Genomic DNA, 25,166 nt, shown 5'->3' on the forward strand with positions numbered 1-25,166 from the left:
AAAGGGTGAGCATCTTGTTCTTTAACTGAAAGCTCGATTAGCATTGCAGATGGGATGCAATGGACCTGGACACCCTCTAGCTGGGCTCCTCGTTTTTTCGCTACTGACCAGCTCCCTTGGTCTATTCCAGACACGAGTAAACTTAAAGCGCTGAGAGGAAAATTTGGAGAAAAGCTATTTACATTTGTGGTAATGGCAAAGTATTGCTCAACTTCGCAAAGGTTGAAACACTAAGTAGGTCCTTGCAGTATTCACTGCTAATATTCCCTAAAATACAGAGGAGTGGCAACAGTCACTAGACCCCGACCTTGAAGTCTATTTTTTCTAATTAGTTTTCCCTACTTCCACCTTCCAGACCCAGATTACAATAGAAGCTTTAATTTCCTTTTTGGTCTTTAGAGGGATAAAGTCCTTTGTTATCTGGCCTTCAACAGACATGGGTTTTGGCTTCAGCTTGAAACGGCATTAACTTCCTGACCACCTCTCATCACCCACTTGGTTAGTTTCCCTCTGGCGGCTCCCAGGATGTCCTGTCTCTATCTCTTCCTCCCTGCTTGCGACAGAGGCCCTGCTCCCACGCTGTTCCTGGTCCCTGCCCCCAGGATGATAGCATCCTGAGTGGTCTGCCATTTGTCCCTATTGCCTCTCTCCAGACTCTCCCTGGCTGCTGCACTTTCCGGCTTCCGTCATATATTACATACCCAGTGCTCTTGAGCTTCTTTCCGCCCCTGACTCTGGTCATCCCACGTTTTCTGTCTCTTCTCTTTTTTTCCAAAGAAACACTTTCGGATTTTGGATTTCTTTTTCACAAGTTTACCCCTAGGAATCACCCACCCACTATGTAGGGCTCCATTTCCTTACCTCCCTGTAGTTCAATCTTTCCCCCATTCAGGCTTGAACAATACACATCTTCAAAAGTACCCCCCAACACACACACACACTAATTGCCATTAAACATTTACATATACTTAAGATTCTTACATTTACATTTTAATAGTCCCACTTTTAGACCTCCCCTCCCCAATTTCACAGTCACTTTGAAGAAGGAAGGCATTTTTTTCTATAGATGTCTCTGAGTATTTATGGCTGGAATCCTCAATCTGATGGCCAAATGGCAGCATGAAAATATAATGTGAAACTCCCTCAAGTAAACCTTGCTTAAAGTGTTATATAAGGACCACCTGCATCACAGTCACTTGGGGGAAGCTTCTCAAAATGCTAATTTTAGGGCCTTCCCAGAAATAAGAATTCAATAGGTCTAGTGTGAAGTTCTAGAATCTGTATTTTAACCGGCTCCCTAGAAGAGTGTATAGTTTGAAAATGACTGCAGTAAGACATGCTGCTTACATAGCTTTCCTAACTTTAGGTGTTAGGATCTTGACTGTGGTCATCAGATTATACATCCATAACAGTATGTGGAGAGTTCTTTAACTTGGGACTTTATGAAGACAGCAAAAATATCTGTTGAGAATAACTGAACCTGAACTGAACACTAATAACAAGAACCATATACCAACTCATACACACACACACACACACACACACACACACACACACTGCTTGTTTACCTACTGCATATATTTAGATAAAACCAACTATAAGGGTCTAAGGTGGGTTTTGATATCAATCTCCATATCCTCCTTTCTAAGGAAGTGATCTGTGTACATTTTCCTTCCAGGATCTGAGGATCACTATCTGTCTGCCAAGTTGTTATTATCCCGTGCTGACTGAGATGGGAGATCCAATTCCTGCTTCAGAGTGCTTATTAGGAATCCCATGCACTTGCTCTAAGTATCGAGAATTAAATGATTTCTATGTTAAGCTTTACATCCTTCCAATATGTTCTGCAAACAGCTGACTACCTATTGTACTAGTTAATTGGAATTGTTCCAAAAGAGAGCCAGCGGGGAGGGAAGAGAATATATGAAAACCAACTGAGGAGCTTTTTCAAGTGACATGTGCCCTCTGTCCAGGATGCCTGAGATTTTGGCAAGATTCATGCTTGTGGATGGGGTAGGAAATTCAGGTTGAGAATTACGCTCGGACCAGCATTCTGCATCTATGTTCTCTGGAACAGTTGGAGTCTCCTATTTTTTTTAAATCAGCATTTTTCAAGGTGAGACAATGGGAAGTGCATTTTAAATACATTTTGCTGGGAAAAGCAACTCGTGGTTTTGAACCTAAGTTGAAAACAAATTCTCCTGTTTCTCTCACTACACAAGTCCATAACACAACTCTTCCTCTATAACACCATAAACATCCTCCACAACCATCCCAACCCTTACTCCTGGGGCAGCATCAGCTCAGGGTATTACTACCTAATCACTTCTTGCCTTCTATCCACTGATCTACAGAATGACTTTTAGATTTACAATGGGCATCCCCAGAGATTGAAAGTATCTACAGTCCTTCCCAGGGCTGGTATGAGATACGGCTTAGATTTTGAGTTTCCCACATATGGTATATGACTAGAGGGAAAGTGTTTCTGTCACTAGCTTCATTGACCTTCATCCCTCAACCAAAATGATGGACATCGAATAGCTGTCCACTAACCAATGTATATCCAAAGGAGGAAGACTTAGATTCCACTCAAAAAAATCACTGACCCCTTCTTAGACAAAAAGGTTATGGCTCCTCAGTAAGAAAGTAGCTCAGTTTCAAATAAATTGAATCTCCACATGTCCTAGGCAGACCAGATATCTTTATGCTATTATGGAAAGAAAGGATTCTCACCTTCTACCCAACCAGTGCTTAATCTACTTTCTGCAATTCTCTAGGCCAGAAGGTGTCTGCTTCAGGACCTGCTGCTGGTAGAAGTAGTTATATCACACTACCTGATCCAGGACCTCAAACATCCTTAGTTTTTCAAAGACACGATAAATCTGGTAAAACATATCCACCACAACAACTATGCAATGGCCTAATCAATATAAACCTAAAGGCAGAGCTTCTGTATAATCAGTTTCACTTTTTGCCAAAAAGACTGCCACCATAATAACTGTACACATCTTAATCCACCTAGCCAAACATCTTTCTGTGGAATAGAAGTGAATTGAGGGACATTCACAGAAAGACAGACAAGATGAAAAGGCAGAGGGCTATATACCAGAGAAAGGAACAAGATAAAACCCCAGAAAAACAACTAAATGAACTGGAGATAGGCAACCTTCCAGAAAAAGAATTCAGAATAATGATAGTGAAGATGATCCTTGACCTCGGAAAAAGAATGGAGGCAAAGATCAAGAAGAAGCAAGAAATGTTTAACAAAGACCTAGAAGAATTAAAGAACAAACAAACAGAGATGAACAATACAATAACTGAAATAAAAAATACACTGGAAGGAATCAATAGCAGAATAACTGAGGCAGAAGAACAGATAAGTGACCTGGAAGACACAAAGGTGGAATTCACTGCTGAGGAACAGAATAAAAAAAAAGAATGTAAAGGAATGAAGACAGCCTAACAGACCTCTGGGACAACATTAAATGCAACAACATTCTCATTATAGGGGTCCCAGAAGGAGAAGAGAGAGAGAAAGGAAGAGAAACTATTTGAAGAGATTATAGTCGAAAACATCCCTAACGTGGGAAAGGAAATAGCCACCCAAGTCCAAGAAGCGCAGAGAGTCCCATACAGGATAAACCCAAGGAGAAACGCGCCAAGACACATCGTAATCAAATTGGCAAAAATTAAAGACAAAGAAAAATTATTAAAAGCAGCAAGGGAAAAACGACAAATAACATACAAGGGAACTCTCATAAGGTTAACAGCTGATTTCTCAGCAGAAACTCTACAAGCCAGAAGCGGGTGGCATGACATATTTAAAGTGATGAAAGGGAAGAACCTACAACCAAGATTATTCTACCCGGCAAGGATCTCATTCCGATTCGATGGAGAAATCAAAAGCTTTATAGACAAGCAAAAGGTAACAGAATTCAGCACCACCAAACCAGCTCTACAACAAATGCTAAAGGAACTTCTCTAACTGGGAAACTCAAGAGAAGAAAAAGACCTACAAAAACAAACCCAAAACAATTAAGAAAATGGTAATAAGAACATACATATCGATAATCACCTTAAACGTGAATGGATTAAATGCTCCAACCAAAAGACACAGGCTCGCTGAATGGATACAGAAACAAGACCCATATGTATGCTGTCTACAAGAGACCCACTTCAGACCTAGGGACACATACAGACTGAAAGTGAGGGGATGGAAAAAGATATTCCATGCAAATGGAAATCAAAAGAAAGCTGGAGTAGCAATTCTCATATCAGATGAAATAGACTTTAAAACAAATACTATTACAAGAGAAAAAGAAGGACATTACATAATGATCAAGGGATCAATCCAAGAAGAAGATATAACAATTATAAATATATAGGCACCCAACATAGGAGCACCTCAATATATAAGCCAACTACTAACAGCTATAAAAGAGGAAATCAATAGTAACACAATAATAGTGGGGGACTGTAACAACTCACTTACAACAATGGACAGATCATCAAAACAGAAAATTAATAAGGAAACACAATTTTTAAATGAACAACAGACCAGATCGATTTAATTGATATTTATAGGACATTCCATCCAAAAACAGGAGATTACACTTTCTTCTCAAGTGCACACGGAACATTCTCCAGGATATATCACATCTTGGGTCACAAATCAAGCCTCAGTAAATTTAAGAAAATTGAAATCAAATCAAGCATCTTTTCTGACCACAATGCTATGAGATTAGAAATCAATTACAGGGAAAAAAACGTAAAAACACAAACACATTGAGGCTAAACAACACATTACTAAATAACCAAGAGATAACTGAAGAAATCAAAGAGAAAATCAAAAAATACCTACAGACAAATTACAATGAAAACACGACGATCCAAAACCTATGGGATGCAGCAAAAGCAGTTCTAAGAGGGAAGTTTATAGCTATAAAAGCCTACCTTAAGAAACAAGAAATATCTCAAATAAACAATCTAACCTTACACCTAAACGAACTAGAGAAAGAAGAACAAACAAAACCCAAAGTTAGTAGAGGGAAAGAAATCATAAAGATCAAAGCAGAAATAAATGAAACAGAAACAAAGAAAACAATAGCAAAGATCAATAAAACTAAAAGCTGGTTCTTTGAGAAGATAAACAAAATGGATAAACCATTAGCCAGACTCATCAAAAAAAAGAGGGAGAGGACTCAAATCATTAAAATTAGAAATGAAAAAGGAGAAGTTACAACAGACACCACAGAAATACAAAGCATCCTAAGAGACTACTACAACCAACTCTATGCCAATAAAATGGACAACCTGGAAGAAATGGACAGATTCTTAGAAAAGTATAACCTTCCCAGACTGAACCAGGAAGAAGTAGAAAATATGAACAGACCAATCACAAGCACTGAAACTGAGACTGTGATTAAAAATCTGCCAACAAACAAAAGTCCAGGACCAGATGGCTTCACAGGTGAATTCTATCAAACATAAAGAGAAGAGCTAACACCCATCCTTCTCAAACTCTTCCAAAAACTTGCAGAGGAAGGAACACTCCCAAACTCATTCTATGAGGCCAACATCACCCTGATACCAAAACCAGACAAAGATACTACAAAAAAAGAAAATTACAGACCAATATCACTGATGAATATAGATGCAAAAATCCTCAACAAAATACTAGCAAACAGAATCCAACAACACATTAAAAGGATCATACACCATGATCAAGCGGGATTTATCCCAGGGATGCAAGGATTCTTCAATATACGCAAATCAATCAATGTGATATACCATATTAACAAATTGAAGAAGAAAAACCATATGATCATCTCAATAGATGCAGAAAAAGCTTTTGACAAAATTCAACACCGAATTATGATAAAAACTCTCCAGAAAGTGGGCATAGAGGGAACCTACCTCAACATAATAAAGGCCATATATGACAAACCCACAGCAAACATCATTCTTAATGGTGAAAACTGAAAGCATTTCCTTTAAGATCAGGATCAAGACAAGGATGTCCACTCTCGCCACTATTATTCCACATAGTTTTGGAAGTCCTAGCTACGGCAATCAGAGAAGAAAAAGAAATAAAAGGAATACAAATTGGAAAAGAAAAAGTAAAACTGTCACTGTTTGCAGATGACATGATACTATACATAGAGGATCCTAAAGATGCCACCAGAAAACTACTAGAGCTAATCAATGAATCTGGTAAAGTTGCAGGATACAAAATTAATGCACGGAAATCTCTTGCATTCCTATACACTAATGATGAAACATCTGAAAGAGAAATTAAGGAAACACTCCCATTTACCATCGCAACAAAAAGAATAAAATACCTAGGAATAAACCTACCTAAGGAGACAAAAGACCTGTATGCAGAAAATTATAAGACACTGATGAAAGAAATTAAAGATGATACAAATGGATGGAGAGATATACCATGTTGTTGGATTGGAAGAATCAATATTGTAAAAATGACTATACTACCCAAAGCAATCTACAGATTCAATGCAATCCCTATCACATTACCAATGGCATTTTTTACAAAACTAGAACAAAAAACACAAAAGACCCCGAATAGCCACAGCAATCTTGAGAGAGAAAACGGAGCTGGAGGAGTCAGGCTCCCTGACTTCAGACTACACTACAAAGTTACAGTAATCAAGACAGTATGGTACTGGAACAAAAACAGAAATATAGATCAATGGAACAGGATACACAGCCCAGAGATAAACCCTCGCATATATGGTCACCTTATCTTTGATAAAGGAGGCAAGAATATACAATGGAGAAAAGACAGCTTCTTCAATAAGTGGTACTGGGAAAACTGGACACCTACATGTAAAAGAATGAAATTAGAACACTCCCTAACACCATACACAAAAATAAACTCAAAATGGATTAAAGACCTAAGTGTAAGGCCAGACACTATAAAATTCTTAGAGGAAAACATAAGCAGAACACTCTATGACATAAATCACAGCAAGATCCTTTTTGACCCACCTCCTAGAGTAATGGAAATAAATACAAAAATAAACAAATGGGACCTAATGAAACTTAAAAGCTCTTGCACAGCAAAGGAAACCATAAACAAGATGAAAAGACAACCCTCAGAATGGGAGAAAATATTTGCAAACGAATCAACGGGCAAAGGATTAATCTCCAAAATATACAAACAGCTCATGCAGCTCAATATTAAAGAAACAAACAACCCAATCCAAAAATGGGCAGAAGACCTAAATAGACATTTCTCCAAAGAAGACATACAGATGCCCAAGAAGCACATGAAAAGCTGCTCACCATCACTAATTATTAGAGAAATGCAAATCAAAACTACAATGAGGTATCACCTCACACCAGTTAGAATGGACATCATCAGAAAATCTACAAACAACAAATGCTGGAGAGGGTGTGGAGAAAAGGGAACCCTCTTGCACTGTTGGTGGGAATGTAAATTGATACAGCCACTATGGAGAAAAGTATGCAGGTTCCTTAAAAAACTAAAAATAGAATTACCATACGACCCAGCAATCCCACTACTGGGCATATACCCAGAGAAAACCGTAATTCAAAAAGACACATGCACCCTAAAGCAATTACAGAAAGAAGAACAAAAAAACCCCAAAGCCAGCAGAAGGAAAGAAATCATAAACATTAGATCAGAAATAAATGAAAAAGAAGTGAAGGAAACAATAGCAAAAATCAATGAAACTAAAAGCTGGTTCTTTGAGAAGATAAACAAAATTGATAAACCATTAGCCAGACTCATCAAGAGAAAAAGGGAGAAGACTCAAATCAATAGAATTAGAAATGAAAAAGGAGAAGTAACCACTGACACTGCAGAAATACAAAAGATCATGAGAGATTACTACAAGCAACTCTATGCCAATAAAATGGACAACCTGGAAGAAATGGACAGATTCTTAGAAATGCACAAACTGCCAAGACTGAACCAGGAAGAAATAGAAAATACGAACAGACCAATCACAAGCACTGAAATTGAAACTGTAATTAAAAACCTTCCAACAAACAAAAGCCCAGGACCAGATGGCTTCACAGGCGAATTCTATCAAACATTTAGAGAAGAGCTAACACCTATCCTTCTCAAATTCTTCCAAAATATTGCAGAGGGAGGAACACTCCCAAACTCATTCTACGAGGCCACCGTCACCCTGATACCAAAACCAGACAAAGATGTCACAAAGAAAGAAAACTACAGGCCAATATCACTGATGAACATAGATGCAAAAATCCTCAACAAAATACTAGCAAACAGAATCCAACAGCACATTAAAAGGATCATACACCATGATCAAGTGGGGTTTATCCCAGGAATGCAAGGATTCTTCAACATATGCAAATCAATCAATGTGATACACCATATTAACAAATTGAAGGAGAAAAACCATATGATCATCTCAATAGATGCAGAGAAAGCTTTCGACAAAATTCAACACCCATTTATGATAAAAGCCCTGCAGAAAGTAGGCATAGAGGGAACTTTCCTCAACATAATAAAGGCCATATATGACAAACCCACAGCCAACATTGTCCTCAATGGTGAAAAACTGAAACCATTTCCACTAAGATCAGGAACAAGACAAGGTTGCCCACTCTCACAACTATTATTCAACATAGTTTTGGAAGTGTTAGCCACAGCAATCAGAGAAGACAAAGAAATAAAAGGAATCCAAATCGGAAAAGAAGAAGTAAAGCTGTCACTATTTGCAGATGACATGATACTATACATAGAGAATCCTAAAGATGCTACCAGAAAACTCCTAGAGCTAATCAATGAATTTGGTAAAGTAGCAGGATACAAAATTAATGCACAGAAATCTCTTGCATTTCTATACACTAATGACGAAAAATCTGAAAGTGAAATTAAGAAAACACTCCCGTTTACCATTGCAACAAAAAGAATAAAATATCTAGGAATAAACCTACCTAAGGAGACAAAAGACCTGTATGCAGAAAATTATAAGACACTGATGAAAGAAATTAAAGATGATACAAATAGATGGAGAGATATACCATGTTCCTGGATTGGAAGAATCAACATTGTGAAAATGACTCTACTACCCAAAGCAATCTACAGATTCAATGCAATCCCTATCAAACTACCACTGGCATTTTTCACAGAACTAGAACAAAAAATTTCACAATTTGTATGGAAACACAAAAGACCCTGAATAGCCAAAGCAATCTTGAGAAAGAAAAACGGAGCTGGAGGAATCAGGCTTCCTGACTTCAGACTATACTACAAAGCTTCAGTAATCAAGACAGTTTGGTACTGGCACAAAAACAGAAATATAGATCAATGGAACAGGATAGAAAGCCCAGAGATAAACCCACGCACATATGGTCACCTTATCTTTGATAAAGGAGGCAAGCATATACAGTGGAGAAAAGACAGCCTCTTCAATAAGTGGTGCTGGTAAAATTGGACAGGTACATGTAAAAGTATGAAATTAGAACACTCCCTGACACCATGCACAAAAATAAACTCAAAATGGATTAAAGACCTAAGTGTAAGGGCAGACACTATCAAACTCTTAGAGGAAAACATAGGCAGAACACTCTATGACATACATCACAGCAAGATTCTTTTTGACCCAGCTCCCAGAGAAATGGAAATAAGAACACAAATAAACAAATGGGACCTAATGAAACTTAAAAGCTTTTGCACAGCAAAGGAAACCATAAACAAGACCAAAAGACAACCATCAGAATGGGAGAAAATATTTGCAAATGAAGCAACTGACAAAGGATTAATCTCCAAGATTTACAAGCAGCTCATGCAGCTCAATAACAAAAAAACGAACAACCCAATCCAAAAATGGGCAGAAGACCTAAATAGACATTTCTCCAAAGAAGATATACAGATGGCCTACAGACACATGAAAGAATGCTCAACATCATTAATCATTAGAGAAATGCAAATCAAAACTACAATGAGATATCATCTCACACCGGTCAGAATGGCCATCATCAAAAAATCTAGAAACAATAAATGCTGGAGAGGGTGTGGAGGAAAGGGAACACTCTTGCACTGTTGGTGGGAATGTAAATTGATACAGCCACTATGGAGAACAGTATGGAGGTTCCTTAAAAAACTACAAATAGAACTACCATACGACCCAGCAATCCCACTACTGGGCATATACCCTGAGAAAACCATAGGTCAAAAAGAGTCATGTACCAAAATGTTCATTGCAGCTCTATTTACAATAGCCAGGACATGGAAGCAACCTAAATGTCCATCGACAGATGAATGGATAAAGAAGATGTGGCACATATATACAATGGAATATTACTCAGCCATAAAAAGAAATGAAATGGAGGTATTTGTAATGAGGTGGATGGAGTTAGAGTCTGTCACACAGAGTGAAGTAAGTCAGAAAGAGAAAAACAAATACAGTATGCTAACACATATATACGGAATCTAAGGGAAAAAAAAAAGGCCATGAAGAACCTAGTGGCAAGATGGGAATAAAGACACAGACCAACTAGAGAATGGACTTGAGGATAGGGGGAGGGGGTGGGGTGAGATGTGACAGGGTAAGAGAGTGTCATGGACATATATACACTACCAAATGTAAAATAGATAGCTAGTGGGAAGCAGCCGCATAGCACAGGGAGATCAGCTCAGTGCTTTGTGACCACCTAGAGGGGTGGGATGGGGAGGGTGGGAGGGAGGGAGATGCAAGAGGGTAGAGAAATGGGAACATACTGTATATGTATAACTGATTCACTTTGTTATAAAGCAGAAGCTAACACACCATTGTAAGGCAATTATACTTCAATAAAGATGTTTAAAAAAAAAAAAAGACACATGCACCCCAATGTCATTGCAGCACTATTTACAATAGCCAGGTCATGGAAGCACCCTAAATGCCCATCGACAGACGAATGGATAAAGAAGATGTGGTACATATATACAATGGAATATTACTCAGCCATAAAAAGGAACGAAATTGGGTCATTTGTTGAGACGTGGATGGATCTAGAGACTGTCATACAGAGTGAAGTAAGTCAGAAAGAAAAAAACAAATATCATATATTAACACATGTATGTGGAACGTAGAAAAATGGTACAGATGAACTGGTTTGCAGGACAGAAATTGAGACACAGATGTAGAGAACAAACGTATGGACACCAAGGGGGGAATGAGGCGGTGGGGGGGGGGGTGGGATGAATCGGGAGACTGGGATTGACATGTATACACTAATATGTATAAAATGGAAAACTAATAAGAACCTGCTGTATAAAAAAATAAATAAAATAAAATTCAAAAATTCAAAAAAAATTAAAAGAAATAAAAAGTAGATTAAAATTTTTAGAAAAAAGAATTGAATTGAGGAAATATGGCAGAAGAGATAGCCAAAGAAATACCTCCAGTTTAGTACATCTTAAAATGATAGGTAGATAGATAGATATGATAGATAGGTATGATAGATAGAATATATCCTTTTAAATGCAGGGCTGATAGTTGAGATAGTGGGAAAATAAGAGCCAGTACGGACATATCAGCAGTAATCCAGAATAAAGAGGAAGCTCTGGAGGTGGCAACTACCTTTGGATAGCTACTGGTTCCTAATAACCCTAGTGTTAAAAAAATCCTAGTAGTTTTAATGGGCTAGTCGAGTGCAAGGGACAAAAAAGACAAATCCTGGGGCCCAGGCAAGGTTAGAAGTTAGATCAGGCACACACCACCCCTTTCTTTCTCTGCTTAAAGTCAGACCCCCAAAGGGTGATGCTCTTCATGGATGAATGCGGGCAAAACTACCACCCAGAGGCAGATGGTAGAGATAGGTGCTTGTCCTGGTTTTGGCTCTGGGTAGGAGAGAGAGAGAGAAAGAGAGAGAAATTTCCTTTAGACATCATAACCCCAGGCAGGTCTGGGTCCAGAAATCACATTACCTCTATGGCCAAAACACCTCATACCAGAAATTTAGCTTAAAATAGTTCTGGATTGGCAGTATTCCCAGGTGGCTAGTAGGAGCAAGTGTAACTCTCCTCTAGAAGTACTCACTTTAAACCCAGGTTTCAATCTCCAAAGAGAAAGTTCCAATGAATGTGTGCTCACAAATAAATACCAAAATACACACGAGGGAAAATATGAAAGACAGGTGAAGACATATGGAGGATATAATGAGAAGGATCGACATGTATCTAGTGGAAGTTCTAGAAGGAAATATTAAAGAGAATAAGAGAGAATGGCTATGAATTTTCCACAGTTAGCGAAATACAAATCCTCAGATTCAGGCCACATTTAGCGAGCTTGCTCACTTTGTCTACTAAACTTATTAGGTGAATATCAACCTTTCATTTACCCACATGAGAATCCTGGATTGACCACAATCAGGATGTCCATTCATGTCATCTTCAAAAGGAGCAAAGGGCAATGAGCACAGTTGCTTGAATAAGCCTTATGGTTTTTTTCCGAATACTAGAAATGCGATTCTGTATAATCAACACAGACATTTCCTTCAGAGTCTGAAGTGGTATCTGGTAGGTGAGCTCTATTAATTCTAACTCCTAGCTTGACCATTCTGCAATCTCCAAAAGGAAAAACAGAGAGAAAAGTATGCATTTTGATGCAGTATACTGGGAAAAGTGTGCACTTAAGGGCCAGGTACACCTAAGTTCAAATTCTGACCCTGCTACTGTGCTTCAGGTCCCTACGTATAAAAAATTTTTAATAAACACAGTGGGGGAAGGTTTGAGAACTGAATGACTGAGATAACATGTAAAAAGCCAGCCAGATCACTGGTACAGCACAAGTGATTATTCCCTTTTCATCCCCCTATCCCTCTTCTTAGGTCATGACTTTCAGACTTTTGTCCAAGACTGAGGTCAGATCCCTGATTAGTTTTTAAACAAATTGTCTACTTTTGACAAAATGGCCATTTTAGGTATAAAACTTTGTTAAAATTTTGAAAAACTAAAATTATGTCTACTATTTCTCAACTTCAAGATGTATATGGTCAAGCTGGGTCTAAAGATTGAAGAGATACTGACCAACGAGAATGGCCAGCCAGTGTGACCCAGATGGATAGGATGACTGAAGTAGGAGAAGATATTTGGCATGACAAGCTAGATTTCAAGTCCATAACTTGCACTAGCCAGGAAACATTGGAAGACTGTGGTCAAGGCAGGCTGGAGAAGGCTGGTGACCAGAAGTTTAGGCTTCAAAGATGAGGAACATAGGCAAAAGCCATAAATGAAAAGCTAGGCATTTAGTTATTCAGGGACTGGGCAATGACTACTGGGAGCCCAATTTCCAGATGATCTGGATTACATGTGTCAGATTCCAGGCACAGAGTACTGAAGCTACAAGTCAGAGCTCAAATTAAGAGTTTAGGTGACAGGGATGAAAAGCCCAGCCCAGAAGGACTAAGTTATACCACTGTTAACCCACTACTAGTACAGTGCCTAGCATATAGCAAGCCCTCTGTTGAATGAATGAAAGAAAGAATGAATGATCAAGCAACCACCGAGAAGCCATATAATAATACTGGAAGGTCAGTAGTAAGATTAACATTGAAACTAAGTCTAAATTCTAAAGGCAGGCAGGTTCACTCAATGGTTAAAGACCTCAGAAGCAAGGGAACCAGAGAGTTCCTAACATCACACAGGTAGCAGGATTGCTGCAGTTCTGGAGAATATTTTGCAAACGGGGTTGAATTTTGGGTGTACTGTGTGTGAGTGTATGTGAAGCAAGATACTTCTTTCATATTTTAAATGCATGTTAGGTAATTTTTTCTGATCTCACTGTTTTTTCTTCTGTTATATTACACCTTAATGTTCACTCCCAGTGTTACATTTATTCCCAAGTGCACTCAAGGACTTCAGAAAGCAAACAGCACCTGCTGATGTATTACACTTGTTTTGCCATGACCTACCTAGATTCATGTTTCTTAACTAGCAGAGGGAAGATAAGGATATGTACCCCTGGAGTAGTTTTCTATTGTTTCATAACAAATTACCAATTTGTTAGTGGCCTAAAAAAGTGGCCTAAAAAAATACGAATTTGTTAGCTCACAGTTCTGTAAATCAGAAGGCTGGGTCGTGTGGCTGAGCTCTCTGCTCAGGGTCTAACAAGGCTGAAATCAAGATGTCAGCTAGGCTGCTTTCTCATATGGAACTTGGGATCCTCTTCCCACCCCATTCAGGTTGTCGGCAGAACTCAGATCCCTGCAGCCAGAAGACTGAGGTCCCCCTTTCCTTACTATCAGCAGGGAGCTACTCTTGGTTCCTAGAGGCCACATTCCACACCTCTTGGCCCCCAAAGGCAGTATACAGCATAGATGTTTGCTTTCTTCTTTTTAGATGTTTGCTTTCTTTTTTTTTTTAGATGTTTGCTTTCTTCTTTTTAGATGTTTGCTTTCTTTTTTTTTTTAGATGTTTGCTTTCTTCCAAGCCTGCCAGAGTGTATTTCTCTGACTTCCTTTTCCCACCAGTCAGAGAAAATTCTGCTTTTAAAGGGCTCATGTGATTAGGTCAGATCCACAGGTATAATCTCCCTATCTTAAAGTCAACTGATTTGGGACTTTAATTACATCTGTAAAATTCCTTCATAGCAGCACCTAGATTAGCATTGAATTGAATAACTGGGAGAAGATGTGTGTATAGAAGAAGCTAGGAAATCTTAAGGGTCTATCTTAAAATTCTGCTTACCATAAACGCCAATGTTGAGATGTTCCTATTTAGATAAATACCATAAAAAGTGGGAAAAACAGAAATATCAACCAATTGCTTTAAATTTTTTGTTGTAATATTATTATTTCAGACACTTCACTCATTAATATGGCTCATTTGCTATAAGTTAGTCAAACTAGAGGAAACTCTGGGAAGATAACAAAAATTAAATAAAATAAAATAAGTGTGACCTTGGGCTTAAATCTTGACCACTAAATGCTAGCTGTGAAACTCTGGGTAAGTTACTTAACTCTTCTAAACTTCAGTTTCCCTACCTATAAAATGGGGATAATAGTAGTATATTCCTCATATAGTGCATGATGGATTAAGTGAAATAATATGTGCAAAGTACTTAATACAGTATCTAGCACTAATTTAATGATAGCAATTATTATTTTATCATTGAATGACATAAGACACGTAAAACTGTCTCAGAAAGCATAAAGAATGATTCTGATGTAACATATTATCACTAGGTACACATAGAGGGCACACCATTAGACAGGTATCCTGTACATAAGGTGAATATGTTTAGTATGTACACATATTATCACATACTTATTTAATGTACCACTTTAATTGTGCAGTTGAAATTCCCACTTATCTTTGTCTCTGAACACATTCAGCATAAACAAATCAGCATACAGTTGACCCTTGAACAACACGGATTTGAACTGTGCAGGTCCACTTATATGTGGATCTTTTTCAATAAATACGTACTACAGTACTACATGAACCGAGGTTGGCTGAATCCGAAGATGCGTAACCACAGATACGGAGGGCCAACTGTAAAGTTGTAAGTGGATTTTTTGACCTCTAACCCCCACATTGTTCAAGGGTCAACTGTATGCTCCCAAGATGAAGAACATAAAGAGGACTGATAATCATCTTTAAATAGATTAAAGGTTTTGTATGGATTTAGTAGCCAGAATTATAGCCAGTGGAAGGAAAATACAGAAATGCAGATTTGGGCTAAATACAATGAAGAGATTCGTTAACATTTATCAAAAAATGGATTGGGTAAATAGTAAGTTCCATGTCCCTGAGTGACCACTTATCAGGGAAGTTTGTAAAAAGAATTCATGCATTAGATATGAGGCTTACACTAGTGACCTTTAAAGTCCCTTCCAATTGTAACTGCACGCACACATGCATTAGCCTGATTGATATTTCTATATGTTTGCCACTAGATTGTTTCACCAATTAAAAAATACATATGTATATGTGTATATATATGTATGTATGTATATATTCCTTTTCTTCCCTGAAAGAAAAATAAAAGATCTCTTCCTCAGATTTTGACCTGGAGTGAAATTTTGAAGCATAAATTTCATGTCTTAGTTTTTCTCCCTTTAGATCAGGCCATATATACTGCTTATTGTTTTGAAAAACAAAATTATGCTTAGTCCATATTATTTACAAGTGAACCTCTAATATTATACTTTGCTGCCAGAAGCTCCACATCAGTGCATCATTTCACAGTTGCTTTGGAAATTACCGTTACCATTCTCTTTGTGTGTCAGGCCTGCAGTGCAGAAAATATGACTTCTTACCAGTAGACTAATTACGTTCCAGGATTTTCTTTGTGGGTATTTTTTCCAAGTTCATTTTCTCCGTGGCCCTTATTAAATAGTTCCAGAAGCTAAGTGTGACACCTGTAATAGGCCCAGGACTCACAGTCATGCACTATATTGGGAATGAATCTCAGATCTTCATTTTGTGTGTAAGTCTACCTTGTATATGATTGCTTATATATTTTCTTTTAACATTTTTCCCTTGTTTACAAAGTAATACATATTCACCGTAGAAAACTGAGTCATTATATAAAGGTACAAATAACCAAAACTTTCATTATTATTTTAATCAGCAACCAAAGACAATCACCATCAAGCATTTATGAATATTCTTCCAGAATTCCCTATGCTTATATACACATATAGATACACAGATAAATAATCTTATATAAATGGGATTATTCCTCATGCAGTTATTTCATAACATCTGTTTTCATTTAATGCATCATGAGCTCCTGTCATGTCAATGAATATAGAGACTTACCCCTTAACAGCTGGTGGTTAGCACATTGTTCCTGTCTGCTAGTAACCCTTTCTTGAAAAAAACATCCATTGCATACTCCATGTGGTCCTAGTGAGGAAGATGATCACAGTAGTCTCTCCCCACATGGTGTGTGGCAGGGAATCAGTTGACCCAGAGAGGTTTCTTAAGACCAATCAACATAGACCCTGAGATTTAATATATCAACACCAAGAAAAAGTTTTACTTCCTTTGGGATTGAGAATTATTAAGACATTATAAACTGAAGTTGCTTGCAGCCATCTTTGCTGAGTACAAAAAGGAAGCTGTCTGTGATAGGAAAATTGAAGCCAAAGCACAAAAAGAAGCAGAGATAAGCAAAGAAGAGAGGCAGACAGAAAGAGAAAGTTTTGATATATCTTAGACCCTGGATCCAGCCATGCCTAAAGCTACTTCATCTGGACTATAGTCTGTGCTGTTATAAGACAACATATGGGGACTTCCCTGGTGGCACAGTGGTTAAGAATCCGTCTGCCAATGCGGGGGACACGGGTTCGAGCCCTGGTCAGGAAGATCCCACACGCCACGGAGCAACTAAGCCCGTGTGCCACAACTACTAAGCCCGCGTGCCACAACTACTGAAGCCCGCATGCCTAGAGCCCGTGCTCCGCAACAAGAAAAGCCACGGCAATGAGAAGCCTGCGCACCGCAACAAAGAGTAGCCCCGCCCGCTGCAACTAGAGAAAGCCCGCGTGCAGCAACGAAGACCCAATGCAGCCAAAAATTAATTAATTAATTAATTAATTAATTTTTAAAAAAGACAGCATATGCTTTTCCACAAAATTACTGCACTATGCAAAGTTGTTCAATAAAAACCACAGGGCTTATGGGGGAAATGGGGCTATGAGTGCAACATTCAAAAACTTTGTCAGTGACACATACACAAAAAGATACAAACATAATGAAAATGGTAGCAGTTTTACATGTTAAATGGTTAAGAAATACATAAATACTACAATAAATATGGTGCTTTATTTTGAAAAAGAACTAAAGTTTGCTTGTGGAAATGGGTTATCAGAAGGGTTGCAACTTGTGAATTATTGTGAAGTGGTGGAAGGAGGGTTATCTGAAATCAGATGGAAAGCTGTAACACTCTATGTGGATGGGTATGACTCAAAACACACAATGAAGTGAGGTAACTGGTAGACGTTTGAGGTCTGTGTGCGTGTATTTTGTGTATTCCTACGCAACTTGATTCATCTGGGTGTAGTTTTCTGTTTTCACCTGTTTCTGGCTGACAAAATTGCACATAAGCAAATGCAAAATTCACCTTCTGCTTAAATTGTCTCTAATATATTAGTCACAAAGGAATAGACAAGTGTTAGAGCAGTCTGTACTTGACTATGTTAGCGAATAAGTTCCCTTTTTTTGTTTAAGATAATTCCAGTTAGCTTTCTTCCAGGGTCCTGAATAGTAATACATGGCTACAAAATATTCCATTGCACAATACTAACACATTTTAAGTGTCAGGCTGGCTTTTCTGTGTCTCTTGACACATTTCTAGACTACCATTCTCTACTTTCAGTTCTTGTGTGCTCAGAGATTGAAAATTCATTTTAATATGGACATAAACCATCATTAAGAAGGTGGAGGAGACCTGAAAAAGATATAAAAATTCCAAAGCCAAATAGATTTTTTGAACTTGTACTATTATAATCTGTAACACAACTGACTTTTCAAACAGATAATTGAAAGTTGATGATTACAGAATTTAGTCTTGGCCCTGACAAACTGTGGCCAGTTTCAGAATGATTTTTTTCATGGATTCTGATACTTCAAAATCCACAAAAACTCTCACAGAGATTACAACATTAAATCTTTTCATGTCAATATTGTATCTCAAATCACCTAACCCTGTACATAAAAAGTTTTTCCCTGAGTTATCATGTTAGCTCTTGTTTATAACAAAAGCCTACATGCATTACAGTTTTGTTACTTATGTTTTGAGTGATTATCCTTGGGGTTGGAGCAAAATTGGCTCCAAGGATACCACCATTTTGTATTATTCTTGACAAGAGGAGACAGCGAGTATCCCACAGACAAGCTGTTCTATACACTGGCTGTGACCCCAGCCTTTGAAACTCCTAAGTAGAGTTTATGCTGTGCAGATAAGGAGGTATAAAAAGTTTTCCTTAAACCCACCTTAGCCTTAGACCTGTGCCGCTTTTATAGTCATTGGAAATGAGCCAGGTGGGAAAAATGTTTTATTCTCATTTTTATCTATACGTATAATTTTGTGCCATTATACAATTCTGTTGTGAAACTAATTCAAACAACCATTTAATTTGAGTGTAATTTCAGTTCTCAGTTACCCTAGAAAATAGTATCCTCTGGATCAGGGGTTGGCAAAATTTTTCTGCAAAGAGCCTGAGGGTAAATATTTTAGGCTTTGAGGGCCATAGAGTCTCTGTCCCCACTACTCAACTCTGCTCTGAAAGCAAACATATACAATATCTAAACAAATAGGGCTGGTTGTGTTCCAATAAAACTTTATTTACAAAAACAGACAGCAGGACAGATTTGTCCAGTGTACCAGTACCATAATTTGCCAACCCCTGCTTTGGACCAATAGCTTTCTTTTTTTTTTTTTTTTTTTTGACGGAGCCTTGCAGCAGTCTCTTGAGACTCAAGGAAGGCCAAGCAGGCAGGAACCTGAACTATCCCTGCTTCAACTAAAATAGTTTTAATTTTTATGATATGTGGACTTTTGCATGAAATTAGGTTTGATTAAAGGGTTCCATTTCTAATAAGGAGAAAGGCTGCAAAACCACTGCCTTGGACTAAGCCTAAAACCTGCTGCTTTAAAACTCAAGAACAGATGTTTCAGGCAAAACAAACACATCTTCTGACGTCTTTAAAAATGATCATAGGTGGTACACATGTGTTTTGATGTTCCCAGAAATTCACTTTCTCATAAAATTGATAAAAGCATTTACATAGATAATTTTAACAGCTCTAAAAATGTTATCAGCTTAATCTTTCCTATTTCATTTTAACTTTTTCCTAAGTATAATGTTTAAGGTACCTTAAAAGGTCCAAGAGAGGTGGTATGGTATAGTGAAAAAAAGCACCAAATTAGGACTCTGTGTTTTCCTCCATTGCTAGATTGTGAGCTTCTGGAAGAGAGGAACTAAGTTGTCTTTTTCATCTTTGAATTATCCTCAGCACCTAGAATAATACATGACACCAAACTTCAATTTTTAAGGCAAATGTAAATTCACTATCACAAAACTAGAAAGAAAATAAATTCAGGTAGTTTATTTACTTGTATCTCTCCATAATCTATAAGGAAAATAGCATATCTCTCCTAGTGAGCAACAAAATAAAGTTAGTACTTTGAGATATATTTTTATACCTAGGTAGGGGGCCAGGGTTCGATCCCTGGTCAGGGAACTAGATCCCGCATGCCGCAACGAAGAGTTCACATGCCACAACTAAAAGATCCCCCGTGCCACAACTAAGACCCAACGCAGCCAAATAAATAATTTTTTAATAAATGTATTTATTTTATTTATTTATTTTTATTTTTGGCTGCGTTGTGTCTTCGTTGCTGTGCCTGGGCTTTCTCTAGTTGTGGCGAGCGGGGGCTACTCTTGGTTGCGGTGTGCGGGCTTCTCATTGCGGTGGCTTCTCTTGTTGCAGAGCACGGGCTTCAGTAGCTGTGGCTCGCAAGCTCTAGAGCGCAGGCTCAGTAGTTGTGGCGCACGGGCTTAGTTGCTCCGCGGCATGTGGGATCTTCCCGGACCAGGTCTCAAACCCGTGTCCCCAGCGTTGGCAGGCAGGTTCTTAACCACTGCGCCACCAGGGAAGCCCTAAATAAATATTTTTAAACAAAAAAAAAAAGCTAATAATTATTGGACAGTGCCAAAAGTCATGTCCTCACAAGGATCCACAAATCCCTTATGTGCAATTCTTAAATCCCAAAAGCTCTGGAAACCAAACATTTTTGTTTTGTACTTTTAGTAACTTATTGACAGTCAAATTACTCTAACCTAAACTTACTTGACAGTAGTAGCTGATCTGAACTGAAGGACGCTATTTACTAGTATTTATTTACCACGTATGAATAATCATATGGTTTACTGCAAAAAATATTACCCTATTTCATTATGCAGCGTTTTCCCTGAACTTCTAGGGTGTTAAAGAATACACAATATATGGCATTTGGTTTTACACAACTCCAGATCTTTTCCTGGTTGCTTTCCGGAGGAATCTAGAGCCCCATTCCAGCCTGAGGCCATGCCCCTGGTCCCACTTGTCTTTTCTGCGACCATCTTGAGCAACAATTGAGGCTGCAAACGGATCAGAGCGCCTTCCTGTCATGGCAGTGGGAAAAGTAAATGTGCTTCCCAATCACACAGAAAGTCAGTATTATCACTCTGATGGTCCATGATGCGTTAAGAAAGAACATCTTGGTCTTTTAAAAAGCACCTTTCTATTTTCATCACTGGACATTGGGCAGTCGAGGATCAGAATTAAGTTACTAGCTCTTAGACTTGCAACGGAATCTGCTCAATATATATTTACCATTTGACTGACACACATCTTGGCCAGTATGTAAGAATTTCTCTCGCATTAAGTGTGGGCAAAAATGCATATTTGTAGGGAGAAAGTAACCGGAGGCCCTCAGTGGCTCAGCTCCAACAACAAATCCATCATTACTCCACGCAACTGGCACGCTCCCCACGTATCTCTCTTGGACCCCACCCTCTGGCCGGCAGGGTCGTATCTAGGGATCTCAATTAGAGAGCTTGTAGTAAATAGGACGGGTTATGCCCGTAACGCTAGAGGAGGTGGACCTGCCTACTCCCTAGGGTGGGAAATTCCGCGCTTGGATAAATTAAAACGACGTAAATTCAAACCACAATGCAAACTTTTCCCGACAGCATTTCCTTGTGAGAAAAAAAGCAGACCCCCAAATCACCCCTCTAAAAATGCCTCTTTGGAACTGCAGAGTTAGTGGGTAGGACACTCTGCCGGACCCCACCTACGTCGGGTGCGCTCTCACAAGACCGGGTCACCTCGCCGCTCCTGCGCGGGTTCTAGACTCCTCCCCTCAGGACGCTCAACCCCACCCTTCCCCGCTACTTCCGGCCCTCTCCGAACGCCCTCAACGCGCTTGCGCAGTTTTGATAGGCTTCTCGAGTACAAGAAATCTGAGCGCTGCTTCCCAGGAACCGCCCCCGCCTCCTCTTCGCCCCGCCCACGCCTTACTAGTTCCCTCCTGAAATCTCGCGAGGGTTGGTGAGCGTCCGTATTTTGCGGGCAACTAGCTTTCCCAGCTGCTGTAATTGCAGCTGCGGGAGAAATTGGAGCTGCTGTCGTCGGCGCGCCCCCCTCCCCCACTGAGGAGAGCCACCGCCTCTTCTCTCGCTCTCCTCATACACCTATCGCCGGGAGCGGCGGCAGCAACAGTCCCTGAACCCACCGGCGCCTCCTCAGGCGGCCGCACTGCTGGTCATTCCCTCAGTCCGGCAGCTGCCGGCGGCCCCCTGCCACTGTCCGGCTCCTCACTTCAGATCGTCTGCTCCCTCCTCATCCTCCCCCGGGACCCACCTCCCCACGGCCTGGCCGGGGTGGAGGACGACGAGGAGGAGACGAGAGTCACCCTCCCTTCAGGCGGCGCCGGCTCCCTCACCCGCGGGTGTGTCCTATAAATGGCGTCGGAAAGCGACACCGAGGAATTCTTTGATGCCCCTGAAGATGTGCACCTAGGGGGCGGCTACCCTGTAGGGTAAGTAACCGGAGCCATGGCCCACAAGCCGGGCGTCCCCGTCCCCCGGCTTCCCCTGTGCCTTCCCCCGTGCCTTCCCCCCTACACCCCTCCCAGGGCCCGCTGTATCCGCCACCGCTGCTCCTCTCCGCCTCCCTCGGGCACTTAAGAGAGAGTCGGGGGAGGGCGATCGGCCACTTCGGGCAAACCCTCCTCTTTTCCCTGGTGAACGGCCCCAGGGGTTCCTTTCTCGTCTTGTCCAGCTTTCTGCGAGGTGGGACGGTTTACGAACCTGAGAGCCGGAGATTTGTATTTGTGGGTTCAGAGCTTACTTTTGAAACATCCGTTTTAGCCTTGGGGGCCATAGTTTAAAGGAGCAGCAACAGGAGAAATTGCAGTGCCCAGGTTTTTTTTCTTTTGCCGCTAACTTACCTATTCGTTTCAGAGGTGGCTGTACCTCTCCCTATTTGCCTTCTTCGTTGCACAGAAAGAAAAGGAGCGGAGCGCGGGGTGGGGGGGAAGATTGGGTGTTTACTTAGGAAAGTCCTCTAGCTGATGTACTCTAGATCCACAGTGTTTTATTAAAATAGCACCTTGCCGTGAGGCAAAGGAAATCGAAGACAAGGTCCTTTGCCGTTAGGGAGAATGCGGTCTTAAAAGGGTAGCCGGACATAAATGTGCACAACCGACTACAGAGATACAAACAAGTGCTGAGTAATCTGTGGTTAGAAGGAGAGCCACAGCTTTGTGCTCTTTATCTAATTCTGCAAGATGTTTTAGTGGTGATTAATACGGGAGATTCTGAGTAGGAAGTAGGGTAGTTGGAATGCTTCGCTTGCCTGGGACTTCTACTTACCCACTCCTCCACTTTTCAAAGTTGGAATATGTTTAAAGCGATTTCACCGAACTCTTCTACTGGGCTTGTGTGGAACTAGAGGCAGTGAAATACATTTTCATGCTATAAGAACTTGAAAATCCGTAAAATTTGTATGTTAATGTAAGTCACTAATATGGTTCCAGGAGTCAGCTGCCTTCAGTTTGCAAGCTTACCCGTGGAAGAAATATCTTAATACAAATAATGTTATCTGTACATTCTAGAAGTCGTTCTAAAACCTAATATGTATTATATATAATATATACCCCAAAAGTTACAGCAACAAAATCAGAGAGAAATTTCTACGTTGGTAGATCGCTGATGCGTGTTTCCACCAACCTTCAAATCACTGTTACGGGATTTGGGGGCTGCAATGGCCAGTCTTGAGATGGCATTGAATCTCCTTCAAGTTCAGTATATGAAACAAGTTCATAGCTAGATGTTAGAGGATAGAAAATTCACTTGGATTTCCAAGTACATTGGAGCCCCCTGAAATTAAATTTTGTCTTTGTGGTATTCCCTTTAAAGTAATGAACTGTCAATTCAGGTTAAATAAGAGACCTAATCCTTTAGTTGTTGTTGTGTGTGTGTGTGTGTGTGTGTGTGTGTGTGTGTGTGTGTGTGTGTGTGTGTGTGTGTGTGGAGGGGGAAGGGAAATAACCGTCGACATATATGATTTAATCAATTTAGAGCTATGTGAATATGGTTCCTTTTCAATGAATATAACAAATTTAACTTTGAAGGACAGCTACATCAGGACCTGTGTAAACTGCCTAGTAGTCCAGTACCTGGCACAGAGAAAGAACTGCAGTGTTCATTCCCTTCTCCTTCCTTTCTTGGAATTAGCAAATTTAACTTCACACAGTGCTTACTTTGGGAGGAAGTATGCAGAACTTGGGGTTATTTAACGTATCCAAACCGAATGAGTCATTTTGATAGAATTGATAGAGTCACTTCTTCCCTCGTGGGATAATATAGTTTCTCAAGCACTTTGATCCTTTGATATGCTAGGTGAAAAGTAAAAACATCTCTTGGGACCCAGCCTTCTGATTTTAACTCTAACCTGCCCATATATTGAGAGTGTTGAGCTCTGTGGATAAAACTACTGTTAGTCTGTGAATTTTACAGCTCCATCCTGCATTAGTGAGGGGATTTGGAAGAGAATTAGACTCATCTGGAGAATTGCATCTGAAAAGAACTAGCAGTACTGGGAGGACTGCACAAGGTTGGCATCATTAGCATTTCCTCTGTCCTTTGTGACAGTTTTTGTCATTTTGCATAAGGTACTGTGAGACTTGGCTGAGTAACTAACAACCTAGCAATGCAGTGAGAAATCTTGATTTGTGGAAACACGTGGTATCACTAGATATCTGGTCATTAGAAATATCCTCTCTCCCTTGAGATACACTTGGAGTAGCGCACACCATACAAACTCTAAGAGGTTAACGGACTGAGTTTGGGCACTTTAAGAAATGTTCCTTGCATTGCGCGTTCTAGAGTACACAGACCATTTCACCAAATTGTAGTAAACTGAGTAGACTGTTGAGAGTTATCTCATGTTTTGTTAATCAGCAGAATCCAGATAAACAATCCATTTCCTAAAATTGATTTATTTCTTCTTTTCCCCCGCCAGTGTGTGTTCAGCTTTGTTATTCTACTCTTTGAAAGCAAATTTAATAAGTTAAAAATAAGCCCAGTTGTTTATAGAAAGGCTTGATTCGAATGCACCCTACTATAACACAGTGGCAGATCATCTCCACTTGTACAGCTTTGCA

General features: G+C 39.6%; 1 protein-coding gene and 1 long non-coding RNA gene across 2 annotated transcripts in view; one reads left to right on the forward strand and one right to left on the reverse strand.

The window, feature by feature from the left end:
- Positions 1 to 19,964, reverse strand: part of LOC118888169 — a 42,803-nt gene extending 22,839 nt beyond the window's left edge. Inside the window, exons 1-2 of the long non-coding RNA XR_005018263.1 lie at positions 19,830 to 19,964; positions 16,769 to 16,953 (exon numbers count right to left, since the gene is read on the reverse strand). This is a non-coding gene — a long non-coding RNA (uncharacterized LOC118888169). The remainder of the gene's footprint in view (positions 1 to 16,768; positions 16,954 to 19,829) is intronic.
- A 2,108-nt stretch (positions 19,965 to 22,072) lies between these two features.
- WDR44 (WD repeat domain 44) overlaps positions 22,073 to 25,166 on the forward strand; it is an 81,846-nt gene continuing 78,752 nt past the window's right edge. The window contains exon 1 of the mRNA XM_036839914.1: positions 22,073 to 22,538. Within this exon, the coding sequence (XP_036695809.1) occupies positions 22,462 to 22,538 (77 nt within the window). The 5' untranslated portion in view covers positions 22,073 to 22,461. The remainder of the gene's footprint in view (positions 22,539 to 25,166) is intronic.

Source organism: Balaenoptera musculus, chromosome X (genome assembly GCF_009873245.2).
Source record: "Balaenoptera musculus isolate JJ_BM4_2016_0621 chromosome X, mBalMus1.pri.v3, whole genome shotgun sequence".
Classification (NCBI taxonomy): Eukaryota; Metazoa; Chordata; class Mammalia; order Artiodactyla; family Balaenopteridae; genus Balaenoptera; species Balaenoptera musculus.